This window comes from Perna viridis, chromosome 3, assembly GCF_037379345.1.
Source record: "Perna viridis isolate PV_CMFRI_1.1 ecotype Kerala chromosome 3, ASM3737934v1, whole genome shotgun sequence".
Taxonomy (NCBI): domain Eukaryota; kingdom Metazoa; phylum Mollusca; class Bivalvia; order Mytilida; family Mytilidae; genus Perna; species Perna viridis.
Genome location: NC_142447.1, coordinates 42019817 through 42039558, shown reverse-complemented (window position 1 = coordinate 42039558; position 19742 = coordinate 42019817). Strand labels below are relative to the sequence as shown.

At 32.7% G+C, this 19742-nt stretch overlaps 1 protein-coding gene across 2 annotated transcripts in view; it reads right to left on the bottom strand.

Annotated features, from left to right (window-relative positions):
- LOC148622321 (myosin-IIIb-like) overlaps nucleotides 1–13900 on the bottom strand; it is a 45888-nt gene extending 31988 nt beyond the window's left edge. For both annotated transcript variants that reach the window (XM_088572140.1, XM_088572141.1), the window contains exons 1-6: nucleotides 13717–13900; nucleotides 10256–10321; nucleotides 5761–5891; nucleotides 4075–4280; nucleotides 1944–2100; nucleotides 889–994 (exon numbers count right to left, since the gene is read on the bottom strand). In XM_088572140.1, coding sequence (XP_088428266.1) covers nucleotides 889–994; nucleotides 1944–2100; nucleotides 4075–4280; nucleotides 5761–5891; nucleotides 10256–10321; nucleotides 13717–13827 — 777 coding nt within the window. In that variant the 5' untranslated portion in view covers nucleotides 13828–13900. The remainder of the gene's footprint in view (nucleotides 1–888; nucleotides 995–1943; nucleotides 2101–4074; nucleotides 4281–5760; nucleotides 5892–10255; nucleotides 10322–13716) is intronic.
- Between the last annotated feature and the right edge of the window lie 5842 nt (nucleotides 13901–19742).

Below are 19742 nucleotides of genomic sequence, written 5' to 3'. Positions count from 1 at the left end.
GATTGATCATGCTGACCTCCAATGCAGGAGGTCCTGAGATTGATCATGCTGACCTCCAGTGCAGGAGGTCCTGAGATTGATCATGCTGACCTCCAGTGCGTCCTGAGATTGATCATCTGGTGAATCATAGTTAAGGCATTTCAGTTGGTAATCACTGCTTCTCTGCTAAGCAAGCAAAATAGTGAAAACTGGTAGGCCTAGAGTCAGAATAATGAGTCTGAATGAGGTGACATGTCTACCTGGGGACTGTTGCTTCTGTGAGCTAGCACAATAAAATTCTGGATAAGCATGTCAGACTAGTAGCAAGCATGGTTTGTTGCATTAGTCAAACATTCTCATTGTGGAATCCATATAACCAAAGTCAACCAATCAAACACTCATCAAATTGAAAGTTTAAGGGAAAGAAAAAGCAGATTAACAACCCAGGTTAAACAAAAAAACTGAGCAATGATTGATACCTCGACTCCCTCATCTGATTTTAGTTGAAATCTAAAGTAGAGGTGCACATTGGGTATATGTTTCATTCAATTCCATTCAGTGGTGTAATAGGAGTAACAGACAAGAGATAAGTACTTCTGTGTCCCTTTATTCATAAATGATAAAGCAGGGGTTCAAAATTTACTTTCCGGAGAGTGGAAATTCTACCTTTTTTTTCAAATAATTATCCGCTTTAGGAAATCTGAAGTTTACATTAAAGTGTCAATTTAAAGGCCACTAATTTTGATTCTCTATAATCCTTTTTATGCTATTTTACACAATGAATACGTATAAAATACATGTATAAATTAGAATAAGACAAATAATCAAAGAATACCAGTGTGTATTATGTGTGATATAATCATGAAAAAAAAAACCATTTGATTATTTCATGATATAGTATACATTCACCTCATCTGTAAAGCCCACCAAATCCAGTGAGTTTCTGAGATCTTCATAATGTTTTTTTAGATCTTGTTTGTCAGTCTTGAGACAGGAAGCCCCATTGCTTAGGTATCTATAAATAAATATATCTATATACATTGTAACATGTTTATTATATCAAATTGGAAACCCACTACAACATCCCCAAAACATTTATATTGAACTACTATAAACATACTAATTTTCGCTATTTTCATGGTTAGCAAAACAAAAAATAGTACCTGTGAAGTTGATTTTTCAACAAAATAAAGCACTTATTTTTTGAAATATTGAAAATTGATACTTTCGAATATGTTCTCTTGACAGAATCTGTGAAAATTTTTAAAAGCAATTAACCCAGAAAATTAAAATGTTTACAGTATCTTTCCTTGAAGGAAAATAATTTATATGAAATTGTAGCACTACTAGGAAAAAAATTATTCATATGAAGGTATATACCCACGAAGAAAATCAATTCAACCTTATAATAAACAGTACAGTTGCATTCATTATCATACAATTGCACTACTTAATGTGCTAACCCTATAAAAAATCTTTGCCTTGTCCATTACCCTCCTAAGTACTATTCCATCTAAGAATAATGCAGAAATACTGAGTAGGAAATACATGTAGAGGATACCGGTACATGCATGGCTTTAATACATCACTTTAGTGTCTCTTGAGTATTAGTAATATTTGGGTTATAGGATATCAATGGCCTAAAATTAGTTATATTCTTCAATGTAAAAGAACTTAAAAATTGTCTGTCAGAATTGTTTACATTATATTAACAAATATTAAATTACACTGTTTCTAAATTCACAGCATTCCTATCAGAGACAGTTTACAGGATCCTCTTACCAAAGGATCAAACAATTGAAGTAACTGTATCCAATTTTAATTGAATCTTAAGTGAAAAAGTATGAGTATATAGCTTATGTTCTTTGTCCCAGTCTGAAGTTGCATGCTTTCTCTGAGTTTTTCACAGTTTTGGTATGAATACCCAATTGGCAGTTATATTTAACTACAAGAACTAAGATTACCTATATTTCTCAGGAGTTTGGAGATGAAATCGTTGTTGGTATTCTGATGTAAGTCCAGCAAACATGTAGTAGAAGATATGGAAGTTTTCCTCTCCAGAATTCTGTCGTACTACTCTAGATCTTTCCAATAGATACTCAGATATTTTGGCACCAATTACTGATTGAGAAAAAAATAAAATATGTTTCATAGCAGATCTAATCAAAAGGAAGGAAAATCATTTAGCCAGATCCTTAGTTCCCAGTTTCTGCTATATAGATGATGTATTATAGTTAAACAATCTTAGTTATGGGGATGTTATACATCACATCTTCCCCGAAGAACTTGAGATAAAGGATACTACAGACACTATGAATTCAGCCTCATATCTTGACCTACTTTTAATGATCACTGGTAAAGGAAAACTACTGACCAAACTATATGACAAACGCGGTGACTTTTCATCCCGTATTGTCAACTTTCTTTTCATCTGTGGCAATATCCCTTCAGCACCTGCGTATGGAGATTTCATACGACTACCCATATGTTATGCCAAAGCTTGCTGTAACTATGCAAATGTTTTGTACCACACTAGACCTTCTTAACAATTAGGCTTCTGAAATAGGGTTATGTTACTACAATATTAAAAGTCATCACTACAGACGTTTTATGGTCATCATCATGAACTTGTGGACTGTTATGGTGTATCTATCTGCACCATGAGAACCAATTTGTTCAACGTGTCATAATTTTCCTTTCCTCTTTCGTCTACGTTGGACTTAACTTTTTATGAGCAGCTTGGCAGGAGTTTCTTGAAAAGGAGCGGACACTTACTCTACCGGGACACCTGGTCCATGTTCCCAATTTTTAGAGGAGTCCATGTAGCTCATTAATTTTGTTGCTTGGTAAGTATTATTTTGGTTACTTTGTTTTTTGTTGTGTACACTTGTACTCCATGTCTGATCTTTTTTCCTGGATTAGTCTTTTGATTTCAAATAGAATCTTGGTTTGCTTGATTATTCTTTTGTATACAAGGTTCTGAATTTTTACTCTAACTGCATGTAAGAAAAACTAGAGGCTCAAAAGAGCTAGAATTGCTCACCTGGCACAATAAGCAACATTCCATTTTTTGTAAAAGCCATGTTTTTTCTTGAACAAAAATTCTTAGCACTTGTACCTAATTGATAATCATACAAATTTTCATGAAATTCTGTCCAGTAGTTTCTGTGGAGAGTTTTTTTTTAAAGTCATAGCTTTAAAATAGTAAAAAAAATGTCAAAAAAAGGTAACAACTCCAACATGGCTTCACAGATAAACATGAAAATTTTACCACTGATAGATCTTATCATGTTAAACACATTTACCCTGTCAATATTTGGCTAAACCTAACAATTCAGAGATATATGCATACAACTTCTGTCTGACCTCTATTTTCTATTTTGAATAATGGCAGCCATGTTTTTTGACAGATCAAAAATCCCCTCATCAGTTCTATGCAAAACACCTTAAGGAGCATTCATACCAAATCTGGTTTTAATTGGTCTAGTATTGTCAGAGGAGATTTTTGAAAGAAATAACAAAAATAGCAAAACCTTGAAAGAGGGCAATAACTCCAAAAAATGGCTTAACATATTTGCACAAAAAATTGACCACAGAGAGATCTCATCATGCTGTACATTTTCACCAGTCTGAATAAGGCTAAACCTATCAGTTATGGGGATATTTGCGAAAAACTTCTGTCTAACCTAATGTTCCTTTTATAGTAAACACTGCCATGCTTTTTGACAGATCAAAAATCCCCACAATAGTTTTATGCAGAATACCCTAACGAACATTCATACCATATCTAGTTCTAATTGGACAAGTAGTGTCAGAGGAGAAGTGTTTTGAAAAATTAACAATGATGAACGACGACGACAGTTGACCATAGACGCTAAGTGATGCCAATAACTCACATGGCCATTAGAGCCAGGTGACGTGTGTTAAAAAAAGGAATTAAAAAATAAAAAACTTTTATATTTACATGATTGGAAGAATCATCCCATGAAGCAAATCATGAACAATTTGTCATCCAGGAAAAGTTACAAGAATTCTTTTGAATAAGACCTTGTTTTTATTCTTTATTTAATTCTGCAACTGATCAAAATAACTAACCATGACCGTTCCTGAAAGCTAATTGTATGTATTTTCCAAATCTGCTTGAGTTGTTGTTCATTGATGTCTGAGCATTTCCAAAAGCCTCCAGTAATGGATTGACCTTTAAAATCTGTTGTTCTAGCTGAGTATTGCTGCGACATAATTCTATCAGTTGTTTTATGATAAGCTTTGTGCTTTCTGTCTTCCCTGCACCACTCTCTCCACTGAAGGACGAAAAGTAAGTTATTGGAATTATTTTCAATCTCAAAATGAAGCCTTTAAAGCTTAAAATATACTTATTTCGAGCAATAAGTTTTATTCTGTTTTTGAAAAATTTAAATCTTAGTGTGTCAATCTTATTTTAGATGACCTGACATTAATCAATTTCTTTCATGCAAATCTATATATATTCCTAGCCTTTCTACAAAAATTCCTCAATATCCATTAAGCTGTTTCTGAGGAGTTGTGTGATTACTAAGCTGGAACGTGTAAACCATTAATTTCAATTATCTCCCTTTGTAGGAATAAAACAACAATTATATTCATACACATCACTAAATATTGTACAACCTTCCTATAATATTTCATCAAAATAAGAGTGGTTTCATGAGTGAGGTTTCAACATGTAAAACCTTTGAGTTGGATTACTACTCTTTGAAAGCATTCGACAATGGTTATCTTCCTTCATGCACATATACATATTATACCTAATCTTCCAATAAAGTAATGTAAAAATTCATTCATTGGTTTAGGAGGAGTTGCCCTTACAAGATACCTGGACAGAAATAATGACTACAATAAACAGCTTTGTCGAACGCACCATGATACAACGGCAGTTGTCCAACCCCAAACAGCTGGAGCAAATGTGGACACAATTTAAGTTTTTGACACACTTAAGCATTGGAACTTACAATTCATTATGGACAAAACAAAAGGTTTGGACATTTTATTGCACAAAACTTTAAATTCAACAGAAAATTTTCAGTCAGGCCAAAAATAGAAAAAATTCCATTTTTTTTTTTTTTTTGGGTGCTGCTCCTTTGACCCTCAGAATTCCAAAGACTGTATCTCAAATATGATTGAAATATGCAGGCAGTGGTTTTAATGAGGAATCCAACAATTTTTTTTTCGAAATCTTAACAAAAATCATAATAGTTGAAATTTTCACCCCTTATAACTTGAAATGGTGCAAAACATAGAATCTACTGATACATTTGTTAACCAGAATTTAATGAAAACCATAATTAAAAAAAGAATAATTAAAATCTGAAAAAAAATTCTATATATAAAAAAAAATATAGGTTTTGATAAAACACCTATTTTTCCCTTTTTTGGTTCCTTATTATAAAATGGTAGGGGTAAAAAAAGTCTGAATTAAATATGAACCATCCTTACATGGTGAGTAAAATCATATCAAAATTTCAGTACAATTAGTTTGACCACAACTACAGATATCATGGCTATCACATGGAAACGAATTGTCCCCAGACAATGATGATACTGCCTCTGCCAATGATGACTGTGCCATAACATTATACGACTGCAAAATTGTGGTTGTATATAAACCCTACATCTTGTTTAAAGGGCATTTTTAGCTGATTATTTTTAGGTTACTTCTTTGTGTCATGTTTCACATCTACTAGAAAGTAAACAACTGATATAGAATTCTTTTGCTGAGCCACCTTCTATGTACAGACTCCCTACCTGATCAGTATACATTGGTTTGTTGGTGCCCTTCCACCGTATCCTGTAATACACTGATAAGCAGTATCAGAAATGGCAAATATATGGGGCGGATGACTGCTCTTCTTTTCCAAATAATATCGCCGACTTTCCTATAAAATAGTTTCATTTTATTTGTAATAAGCCTTCTGATTGGTTGGTCCTTGTCGGGCAACATATAATGTCATTAACTACAAATGGTCTGCAGTCCACTTTTAAAATAATCAAAAACTAAACTAGAAAAACTGTGAGCAATGCTTACTAACTTGATACCCCAACTCTCCCACTTGATAACATGCACCCTTTAACCTCCATTTTGATTTGGATCAAAATCTTAAATAGGAGGTGTACAACGGGAACATGTAATAAGATTCCATGAAAGTTTCATTCGATTCCATTCAATGGCATAGGAGGAGTAATGCATAAGATGGATCTCCCCTTGACCCCATATTCACAAATGACAAAGTCCATATTTTGCTATGTGAAACCCCAAAATTGATTCAAATCAAAATCTAATATAGGAGGTGCACAATGGAAACATGTAATAAAGATTCAGTGAAAGTTTCATTCAATTCTATTCAGTGGTGTGGAAGAAGTGACAGATAGATGGGAAAGAATCATCTTTTATAGGAACACTGTCATGTTTTAGAGACTTTTGTGGAGCGTCTGGTTTGAAAATGAATAGTAGTAAAACCAAAGTACTATGGGTTGGAAGTAAGAAATATTAAAAGGATACTGTATACCAAGATGAGCAACTTGATTGGTCAGTTTCAAATTTTAAATATTTAGGTATTGACTTTTCATTAAATCTGACCTCTATGGTCAATTTAAATTTTAAGAAAAAAGTGATGGAAATTTCTAGACTAATAAAAAGTGGGCAACACAGGAAGCTTACTCTTCAAGGAAAGATCACTGTGGTTTAAAGTTGGTTTTGCTGAAACTGACTCATTTATTAACCACTCTACCTGATATTAATCAGAACTTTATAAATGAATTAGATAAACTGTTTTTTTAGTTTTATTTGGGATGGAAAAACAGATCAAATTAGGCGTAAATATATAGCAGACATACCATGAATGGTTCATCTGCCATCTTTTATGACTTACCTAAAAATGGGATAGGTGAAAAGGATTTTCCTTCATGAAAATGGGGATTAGCAGCATTTATTGAATTATTGGTGGTTTACAAGTATTTTATCTTAATAAAGAGATACTTCTCCAAGTTAAAGACTATATCAAAAACCCTTTTTGGAAGGATGTGATTTGTGCTTTAAGTTTTTCCAAATCAATTCTTAAATCTAATGATGTTAAACAATATTTATCAATTGATAATTTGAACTATGTATCAGTAGAGGATACACCTTACTACATGTATGTATCAGTAGAGGATATACCTTACTACATGTATGTATCAGTGGAGGATACACCTTACTACATGTATGTATCAGTGGAAGATACACCTTACTACATGTATGTATCAGTAGAGGATACACCTTACTACATGTATGTATCAGTAGAGGATACACCTTACTACATGTATGTATCAATAGAGGATACACCTTACTACATGTATGTACATGTATCAGTAGAAGATATACCTTACTACATGTATGTATCAGTAGAGGATATACCTTACTACATGTATGTATCAGTAGAGGATATACCTTACTACATGTATGTATAAGTAGAGGATATACCTTACTACATGTATGTATCAGTAGAAGATATACCTTACTACATGAGATGGGAGAATGCCAATATTAAATACATTTGTAATATAATGAATGCATCAAGAAACAATTTTCTTTCTTTCCAAGACATCAAAGAAAAGACAAATAGCCAGAACTTTGTTAAATATATTTCTTTAATTAGCTCTATACTTTCTGGTGTTAAAAAATGTATTAGAGAAGTTAAAGATATCAATCCAAACAATTTCATGCTATGTGATGAATTTTTAGATAGAGTTAATTGTTCATTGCAAGAAAGTAAAATTTATTTATACACAACTTAATAAACAGCAAAGTTATCTCCCATATGAAAAAAAAATTAAGTGAGAAAATAAACTTAAGGTTGAAATCCCTAAACGGAATAAACTTTTTGTACTCATTCAGATGTGTTGTAGAAATATTAATTTGAATAATTTCCAATATATATTTTTACACAGAGTTATTACTACAAATGTATTTTTGTACAAAATACACATTAAAAATAGTGATGTATGTTCTTTTTGTAACAACGAAAAGGAAACAGTTGAACATTTATTTTTTGATTGTGCAGGCACCTTTTAGTTTTTTGCAAAATGTTTATCATTGTCTGCAAAGGTTTTTTATAGGCTTGATTTTGAAAATAAGGTGTTTTCCTTTTGGGTGGTCCCCAAGAAGGACTTTATTTAATCTTCTATTGACTGTTACAAAGAACTATATAATTAAATGCAAACTTGATGTGAGTCTTCCAAACTTATTAGGTTTAAAACATAAAATCATAAGCTTATATGATACTGAATTAAATATAGGCCAAAAAAATTTCAAGGAGGAAAAAGTCAAACAATTGTGGGCCCTATGGACATCATTTTCTGGTTTAATAACCTAAGACTTAATTTTTTTTACCTTAATCTTCTCCACTTATATTTATATATGAACCAGCCAAATGAACATTTTGTTATAGTTAATTCATTTAGTTGAATTTAAATGTGTACAGTGCTGTTGATTATTTATAAAGTTCTTGAACTGAATGAAAGATGAAAGTGAGAGTGTGTGAATGTGATGGTGAGTATATATAAAATTTTGTATAGTCTTTTTTGTATTAAATTTGATCTCTTGTTAAGACTCTGTCACACCTTAGTCAGGTGGTGATGTATAAGTCTTTGTAAAAGCCTGACTATACTCAAATAGAAATAAAAAAGAAGTAACTGATAAGAGAAGGGTCCCCATGTGTAATGGAAGGATGGACGGAAGGACAGACGGACAGACACCCCTATCACTGTATACCCCCTTTTTTTGCAAGTAGGGGGTATAATAATATCTTGGGTTAGTATCAAATCTTAACCTGAAATTGATTAGAAATTAAAATTTGAGGATTGTTCTTCATTTCTTTACCAAGTTCTGCTTACATATCTAACTTTGGGACAGTTTACATATGTTCATAAACTGTTTCATGATTCATAAATTTTAATCAAAATTTAATTATACTGCAAAAATTGTTACAAAATTATTTAAAAAAACAACAGGAAATGTATACTAATACTCTAGACAACCCACCCATACTCTTATATATACATGTAACATTCATGTAATTTTGTAGGCAAAATTATGTAATACAGTAATCTAAGCTTTTCATTATTAAAATCATTTATCACTTGAAAAATGTTTGCAAAAACCAAAGTAACAAAATAATTGTTTCCTCTACATGTCAAGGAAGTTTGATTACTATTGTCATTATTAATAATTCTTTACAAAACCACTTCATTATAAGAATTACAATGGTTCGGATTAATAGTGGTCTAAGGTCCCTCAAATTCTGACCTAGGACCTTTGAGATTTCAGGAACCTTCAACTGTATTCGTTGACAATTTATTAAAGACTATTGATTTGAATCCAGTGGACGTTTGATAAGAAAGAAACTTGAAAAATTCAAGGACCAAGGTCAATTTGGGTCCCTGAAGTATTTTGAACATAACTCACAACAAAATAGCCCACTTCCCTATCTATAAAAAAATACTTAAATATGGTAACTTCATTGTTATCTCTACCCAAAACTCAAGAGTGGGAGATCCTCAATCTTTCTTTTTCGATAAGTACAATTTTAATGGAAACCCAAAAATTTACTGTAATCTTAATCATCACAGTTGAAAATATCAATACAATTTTCCTAGAATTTAATGATGGTTAAAGAGAAGTTGTGAACACAAAATGGGTTTCCCATACAATGGAAAATTCTTCATTTATATACTAGAGTAATGAAAACTCCAAATTACATCAAATTAGGTAAAAATCAAAATGGTAGGTAAACATGGCATTTCATAATAGGGTTTATAAGTCTCGTTCTAGTTTCATTTTCCTTCAGGAATTTCCAGTGAAGAACATATTGAAATCCAAAGACCGATCTGCATTTTATTGTTCTCCCCTGATCTCGAAATGATTTTTGTTTAAAAAAAAATGAAAAAACTTTGTTTTATGCTTTTAGTAACATTTTTATGTTGAACTATACTGATGTTTGTAATTTTTTATTGGTATTTTTTCATGGTAAGATGTTTTGCTGTTTTACTGAACTCAACGCTATGTAAATGACCTATCTCCATTCATCTGAATGGTCGTACCCATTCTAATGAAACCACAGTTTTACATGATGAGACTTACATACCCTATGAAAATTCAAAAATTTTAACAAAACAAAACAAAGTGTATACACCTATCCTGAGTCATAATACTGATCACTTTAATCTATTTTTATGATACATGTACATGTAAGTCTATAATTACCTCAGGACCATAGATACCAAGATCTCTAAATGGGTTCACTGCTATCAAAATGTCTCCAACATAAGTCTGGAAATATAAAAAAAATTTAAGTCCAGCTGTCCAGCTGTCATTTATAAGAATGAATATCGATCTATCTATCTATCTATCTATCTATCTATCTATCTATCTATATCATCTAAATATGTTCAACATCAAAAATTGATGGTAAAATTTACATGGAATATTACGGATAACCAATATCCTTTTCAAGCATAAAACTAACAAAGTTCAAGATGAAAACATTGATTGTGAAGCTGAATAAAGCTGTAGGTGATGGTACCTTTATCAAATGCACACATACGCAAATGATAAGGAATCGGAATGAGAATGAGAACAGGGGTAGAAATGAATTAAATGTGGAAAACAATTAAGGAATGTCAAATTATAGTAGTACGGTGTATTGATGCATAGCATATAGTGCTGTACTAGCTTTAGACGAAGACCTAACAATGAATTATTTCTTCTCGTTAATTCCATCTGGATAAATTCTTTTACTTTTTGACCAGTTGTTATAATGCTCTATGATCAAAACAACAATGTTGTTATGATCCAACTATATGTATATATACAACGTCTCAGAATGTGACGACTCTATTTGCTACACTGCTCCATCGGATCAAATCGATACAGGGAAGATAACGCAAACTTATAGAAGGGTCTGAAAAATTCCCAACGATGTTAGAACTATCAAATTTGGGAAGTAAATTTTTGCTCATTCCATCCACGGGACTTGAACTTGTACCACTGTGACATTTATATATGGCAACATCGCCTGCACAAAGTCCAGTGCCCTAGACCACTAGGCCAGCTAGGCTATATCTATCTATCTATCTATCTATATATATATATATATATATATATATATATATATATATATATATATATATATATAGTCTGTGCTTATTCATTAGATTTACTATTTGTTAAGTGATTGCTGAGAAGAAAATAGTGATATATTGGATTTCATTAGTCATTAGAAAAAAAATGGAGTTGAAGTGAGGACCCCCCCCCAAATCTGGTATCACCTTTGTATAGGCTAGTGGGGCTGCATATTTGATAGTGGGAGCAAGCCCCTGTGTCTATAGGCAGGTCCCTCGGGTAATACCTTTTAGGATTCAGTGTCCAGCCAAATCAGAAAACAGCTCAGGACACTGAATCCCAAACGGGATTATTCCCTGGAGATGCAAATCAATTTTCAAAAATGAAAATAGCATGTTATTTTCGTGTGTAAATGCCTGTATTAAAATGTGTTTATCAAGATATTTTGGAGGCCCTTTTATGTGATTTCTGGATTCGCAACATCTTGTTCTTCCTGGTTTCAACTTTGAGAATGTGATAGTCTACAACCCTTTAAACGGGAAATAATGGATTTTCAAAACATGCGTTTATCTTTTTCCTGTTATTTACAACTAAGTGGGAAATGTTAGGTTCTAACAGAGGGGAATTATATGACAGGGGAGTGAATTGACGTATTTATGATTGTATCACGTGTAATGGGGAATGCCATAATTTGGCCAAAACTCGTCAAAAGTTAATTAAATGCAAACTACATTAAAAAAATGCCCGATAAAATAGACAGTGGCTTAGATTTTCCTTCAATATAACAAGTTCAAATGAAATTTCATGAAATTAGTAAAATGTAGTGCAGGGGCTGTTCTGGAGGGGGTGGGGTGGGGCGAGGGTCGGAACTCCTTCCCTTTTGTCAGAATATTTCGTTAATTTCGTGCAAATTTTGGGAAAAAAACATCTGGAACCCACTATTCTTTTTCTGGAATGCGAACCCAGCTAGAAATCCATGAAAACATGAATGGCACGAACGTTCATTCATATGAAAAAATCGGTGAAACTGATTGTTAAATACTTTAAAATTATTATTTTTATATGCAATTTTTCATTTGCATAATATATAGTAAGCACACTTTTCAAATTGAGTCTCGGTATATTATACGCACAGGTACTACGATAATATAGTTCAGTCCTTATTTCTCTACAACACGGTAAATACTCCTATAACATAAGAGGTTGGAATTCCATTCCTCCATACCATTAGAATGGCACCAAGTCAGAAACTAGCATGCCAGACAACCTTTAGCATTGCTGGAGTACACGGTAAAATGACATACCGTTTTCCAACATCAATAAACCAGTGGCGGATGGTTTGACGCCCCTTTTATTGGAAAATTTGTCATTTTCATGTGTAAAATTGACCAAAAAAAAAAAAAAAAAGATAAATAATGCAGACACCCCACAAAATTAAGACGTCTACAATGAACACACCCCAAGTTCACAAGAAAAGCACTGAAACTGTCTTTATGTTCATTCAGAGACATCATATTACACTAGTTTAATGGCCATCCAGGGACTTCATATTACGCCTGCTAAAATTTCATCACGGAGATTTTGACTACATGAGCGAAAGGATCAAAGTCACTGGTAGCAAGGATATTAATAGTCTACTTTAAAAATCCTTGTCGGAAGGCAAAAGATCTAGATATTTTACGTTTTTTAAACAACTGGATAATAGGATTTTTATCAAGTTCCTGTAGCGATCAGTGACGGATGTAGGGGTGGAGAGGATGTTCACCCCCTAAAATTGGAAAATATCTTTAACACGAAATTTCGATACTTCACTAATTATACCACATTTTTTTTAAAATTCTATTTACGTCTCCTAACCTAAAATCCTGGAACCAACCCAAGCGATTCAGATATTATAAAAGGGGGTTCTAGCTATTATATGCTAATTTCTTACAAAATTCTTTTCACTTAATTTACCAAATTTTCCGAAGAAAGGGGCGTTTTGAACTCCAGAACCCCTTAGATTCGCCAATGAGATATCTTGTCAACACACATCTGGTTTTTAGTTGACCCTTCGTTAATAATGAAACAGCTTAGTTTACTATATTTCCTAAATACAAGATAGTTTGTAGACTTGAACATCCATGTGCATATTCATGCAAAATTTCAATTGCAATTTAACTTACTGCCAGAGTTGGAGTGTGTCTGATTTATTCACTCTTTTATGGATACTGTTTTTGTATCGTGGGTCTTCCTCCTAAAGACTGGTCTAGTTTCCTACATCCTGCCCTCAAACAAGGGTTTAAATGTTCATATCGTCTTGTTTTTGTGCTACTCCATTGAGAAAAAAATGAAATTGTCGTGTCACGATGTTTACGTTTTATATTGTTAACTATAAGTATATCTATAGTTATAGTATTAAGTTTCAGTTAAAATTAATGGACAAGAAAGCTTTGTATATGGTGAAGGGCGTTGTCTACTCGGTAGACGTATAAATTCATTCATAAGTAATATTTTGTCCATCAGCATCACACTAGCAAGGCCTACAGCAATAAGACGTAGATTAAAATATACAAAGACAATTTTTTCATTTACATTAGAAAACAACAAACAACATTACTTACGTATATCTGGTTGTTGTTATATCTAATTCTCAATTCATCTAATAAGATGGTATCATCTAATTTGGCTAATGTAGCAAGATCCTCCACAGTACCTGGTTTAGGTCTATCCATCCTATTGTTGCCTCTGTTTACTTCCTATTTGATACCCTGATTATACCTGAATTTTTACCTGAGATAGATTATTTATAGTTTATTTATAGATTGATATATATTGATCGCAGTGTTATTTCATGTGTGACGTGACGTACAATAGTAAAACGAAAATCGTGATAATTTTATTACTTTTGCATAGATTAAACAACCAACAAGTTTAGTCATCATATATTTGTCAGAGTCATAAGGTTTTCTAACGTCTAACTCTTTTATTTGTAAGTATACACTCATAATTCTCGTAGTAGCTTAAATCCATTATTTTTGGTAATGTTCAAATCTAAGGCACCAATTCAACCTATTTTATTAGCGAGGGTTGGGACTGCCGGGATTTTTGTTAGAATATAGATTTCAAACTTTATCAGAACATTTTTTACCCGTGGACAGAAAAAATATGATTCAATAACCCACAATAAATTGACAATGAAGATTTAGAATAAATAATGGATGCTGTGAAAACAATTTCAGTTATTCTCACGAAAAAAAATTTCCAGCCCTCGATTTGAAAATGGTTTGGGCCACATTAAAAATATTATTACAGTTTCCATTTCAACAATGCATTTCTAACACATCCATATTATATGTTAATAGATATGTAATTTCATATTGGCCCTGTTATAGGTTTGAGGTCTGTCATATTGGTCGAGGCGGTCGTATTGGACCGAGGCATGGTTTTATACATATCGCTTATACATGGACAGGGAATCAGAACTTTGTTCATGACAACAATACTTTTTTGTTGATTGCTTTCGAAATACATTCGAACGTTGAGTTGTCTCGCTTCATCCAGTGTTTGCATTTTCGTTTGAAGTGGTTTTTTTTTTTAATATTTGATATGTTTGAGCATACTTGTGCCACTTATTATTTTCCAATTACTATTGCTAGTGTCCACCAAAGTCGTTTTTTTCTTTCTAGTTTGGGGTTTATTTTACCCACAGTTTTATACAGATTGTAACTTTCGTTCCCATGTAATATTTTTCCTTTCAAATAACCCAAACGTTAAAAACAGGATTCAGTGCTTAATAACACTCGTAGTTCTTCTGTTGTTTGTCCACAATAAAAATCGAACAAATGATTAAAAAAAAAAGACTGATATATTGCACAAACTTTTTGTTTATATTATACATTGATTCTAATTAGAACTGTCTGAAAACAGATTAATTAAAATGAGTTGTCTATTAAGCGGTATAGAAGGTATTTCGACGTTATGCAGTCAGCTTTTAAAAAAACGATATCCATTTCAGCCTTTTTACAAAACTTGTCGAAACGCGAAGACCTTGACAATATGAAAGAAAAAAATACAAAAACAACGAATATACAAATAAAAATCACACACTCAAAGCCGTTTAAAAAGTGATTCAGTACAAAGACATCATAGGAAAAAATAAGCAGGCGATATCAATACAACATATACTAGTACAAGACAGACAATTTTTTAAATGTGTTTATGGACATTTCTGAGGAATTGGCTTACGGTGTCGATACAAAATCTTACATGCTAAAAGTGTCAAAAATTTCATTTGTGATTTGTACAATTTTGGGTAGAACTGTAGTCGCCCAAGGGCCCAATAGTGGTCCCGTGCGATAACAAAAGATAAAATAGTGCTGGAATATGTTTAAACTTGACTCAAGTTTTCTTCCAAGGGTACCTACGCTGTTGACAACGATGTTAAAACATTTGTTTTATATCCGAAAAAAAGATTTTTTTGATATAAAAAAAATGACAACAAATTTCTGAAAGCAGAAAATAAGTAGTTTTTCAATGCAGAAAAATCGATTTCTGATATTGTAAAACTAGTACTGAATGGCTGTGGTAAAAAATTGACGATTGACTACTGCAGTGCACGTTTTCATCTGTAAAACTCTATTCTAGATGAAATGCAGAAAAGAAGATTCACAATTGGTATTAAAGACCAGTATTTTCAAAACTAGAATGAATGGGTATCTGATTGTGGAAAGCTTGGTTTATACATCTCTTACGAACTATGTCTATTTAAATCTTGATTTTGATGGTGATCTTTTGACTAAACTAAGTAATGGTACTCTAAGATTACGTTTAGAGTCTGGTCGTTATGAAGACGTTACGCACAGTATTGCGGCTGTGTTGAAAAAACACACCTATCTAAACTATAAGTGACTATTGAAAAAAATCAAAACTGTGATTATGTGAAAGCTGTATGCTGTTGGAATCAGGACAAATTATAATTTCTAAATATTTGTCGCACATGGTGCTTCAAATTCTTTATAATCAATTAATCTTTCCAAAAACCCGTAAAACGTTAAAATTCCGTATGTCAGGTGTAACACACTGTAGGTCCAAAAAAGATAAAATAGTAAATTGTGTTATTGCAGAGGATTCGCCAAATTTTGCTTGGAAAAATAATTTCATATGTTCTTTTTGAGATAATTATCGAAATTGCGTTAATTTTAGGCAAAAAAAAAATATTCAATGCAAAAATGAAGGTATTGGTAAATGGTCAGATTTCTAAAAGTGTTCAGTAATCAAATGTTACTTCATATGTAAGAACTTATTTACTCAATATTCTTTTCCGATTAATATTTCCTAAAAATGTACATACTGTCAGGAATTCTACGTTGGCATTTGATAAACTTTTCAGTACAAACAAAAGAGTTAGGTCTTTTTGAAAATGTCTAGCGAAATGTCAGATGTCAATATTTTTTGGTTTCGTTCAGAAAAATTCATGCTCCAAAGCAATTTTACAATCAATTGGCAATATCTTCGATGAAATGATGATACTTAGTAATTGTACATACACTTAGGAATATATGTATTTCATTTTTTATGATTTAAACGTTTAAAACGAAGAAAATTCGAACAAAACGAATGTCTAGTGATTTGTCGAACTTTCAATTTTTGAACGTTTAGAACATTTTACCGTCGATCAGAAAATGGGGAAATAAAAGGAAATAATTTCTGATTTAGATAACAAGAACCAGACACTTATACTCGTCTCTGCAATAAAAATTATAGAACATACAACTGAAAGGGACAAAAAATCGAAATCAGTGGGATTCAAAAAGACTAAAAGTATCTTTATTTTGTGTTATTAACAAACGAAATAAACCAAAAAAGAATAGAATAAATTCTTAGGAATTCGATCGGAGTGGAATGACTGAAACGCAAAATAAAGTTGACAGAATTTTTAAAAGGTATAGAAAAGCAGAATGCTAATAGATAAAATGAATGTTGGAAACATTTTTATTTCGTAAAACGCAAATGAACAAATGAAATAAAAATTTTCATCAATGAGCGGCTATCTTATGGATGTTGTTGAAAGTCCGGTTTTCTAAAGAATAGAAAGCTCTTTCAATCGCTGCGGTGCACATGCATGTGCAAATTTAATTTACCAGTAGTACTGATAATCAAATTAATTAATCAGTTCGTTTTTTCTAAGAAATGTTCAAGATGTTTCAATTGCTACCAATCAGAATTGTTGTATATTTTGCTTTACCATACCCGTGTTTCAATAAGCAAGCAAGAAACGAAAAGTGTCGACAAACGTCGAGTTCTGACGTTACCAAATGTGCCGCAATAGCGTGCGTAACGTCGAAGCTATTGCAAAGTTAGCATGTTGCAACTCAAGAGAAGACGAATATTATTTTATTATAGTTTGTCCGGCATACATATTTTGGAGATGTGGTTTTTGCTTCGTTACTATTGTTCTTGGTTTAGCATACAAAAACTTCAAACATTATTGCGGGCTCAGTCCCAAGGGTTGACAAAAATACTGTGTTTGTTCCTCGAAGCTGCCTGGAAACGTAGGTGTGCATTGATGGAGGGTTAATATATTATACGTTTTTAATTATGTTAATATCCGACTTCATTTTTTTCGATTTTATGAAGTACAAATGTACTCTTCAGTTTGTTCTTGTCAGATTGTCGACATGTATACTGTGTTATGTGCTATAGCATTTATGTTGCTTATGCAAATAAAGCTATTCAACAATTGAATCATGTGATAAAGAATCCTCGGTTTTTGATGAGATGCACCCTGTTGAGGAAAGACAAAGCTAATGTCTGGCATAAAAAAATTAAAGTCCATCAGACAGTACACAACTGCATCATGTGATGAAGAATGGACGCAAGTTTTATCAAATTCCATGTAGCCGTTTCAGGGGATTGAAGCATGGGACGGACTGACGAACGAACGTACGGATATACAGCATATTCGCTATATGCCTCCTCTTTTTTTAAGCGTAGGTATGAAAAAAGTACAGAACATATATACTTCAGATCAAAATGTAATGACGCCACCTATTGAGCGTTTTAAAAAGATAAAAATAGATGTATATTTGTACATACACGCTTGATTATTTTGTGTACAGGAAAGCGATTTTAGCTTTTAAATCATTAAGTTTAATTGTTCCAGAATATTTAGATTGTTTTAAATATGTTGGTGTTATCAAACAAAAGGCTGAAAACCAGTATTATAGGCGTTTTTTCTTATTATTTCTGGCCGTTAACTGTTGAGCGATTTGATTAAAAAATTAAACGATTGTTCAAGTTTGGAGCCTTTTTAGAAGCTATATTTTGAGCAGTTTTATGGTAAATTACAGTCAAAAGACATTGCTAGATATTCTATTGCCTCTTGTGTTTTTCTCTTATGACACTTCAAAGAGTATAATGTAATTATGTATATCATCAGGACAATACTGACAGCTAGTTTATAAAAAAAATAAATGAAATTATGATTATAATATCATATAATCAATTCTTTGTTTACCTATAAATCGTGGCTTTGTTTATACTGTCTATACAGTACGTAACACTTACAACCAGCGTTTGTTTCGGTATTTGTCTTTATATTTTACTATCCTTATCAGTACATGGTTGATATATGGTAATATGATTGATTGTTTGTTTGTTTGTTTGTTGGGGTTTAACGTCCGAGCAGCAATATTTCAGCTATATTCAGACGATGAACATGAAATGGATGATAAAATGAACATGAAATGAAAAAAAAAACAAAAAAAAAAAAAAAACGATGGGACACAAGGACAATAGGGTCTACAAACTTCGAATGCCACTTAAAAAAGGGTGGGGTGGGTAAGGTCGGGCAATTTAGCCTCCTGTGGCGGAGCGCAAAGGTTCCTACTCCTATCGAATACCATAGCAGGGTTCTTTAACGTGCGAGGAACGTGGCATCTTTCCCAACACGGGGCACCACTATGGTTTGCGGTCAGGTTTTCCGTATTATAGCCCGACAACCCCAGCATGTAACATGCCAGGGGTACCCCATTCCACCACCTGGGGCACACATCCCAGTTGCTCTGTGGGCAGAGCGCCTAGCCCCCGGCTGGGTTTCTGAGCACTATTTAGTCGCCTTTTACGACAGGCTTAGCGCTGCTGCAGGCCTATTCTTTTAACACCCGGACCTGCACGGGGCTAATATGATTGAAAACAATCTCAAAACAGGTGCCTATCGTTAGATATCACCTGTGTTTCAAATCTTATCGTATAAAGCTTTGGAGAATTGAAACTACAATCTTAATAATCACAAGAAAAAAGTTTTTTTCAAAAATATTACATCAGTCTTTAAATGTAGCTACTACAAGACCCATCAAAGTAAGTACTGGGTTATTTAGTAGGATAGCATTTCTTGTTTTTCTACGCTCAGAAATGTAATTCAAAGTTTTTCTTTTAGAACTACCAACTGGTTGCCAGCATAAAGGTCTAAATATTGGCCTTGAGGTTTACTAGTGCAATAACGATGTTGAAATCGTATTTCCATCAACTTACAATGGCTTCTATTATTTCTTTTTGTTTCATTGTTCATAATATTCTTGTGAATAAGCTGGTATCATGACGGACACACTTTACAGCCCCAGTCACGCCCAATTGTTTTGACAAAGCA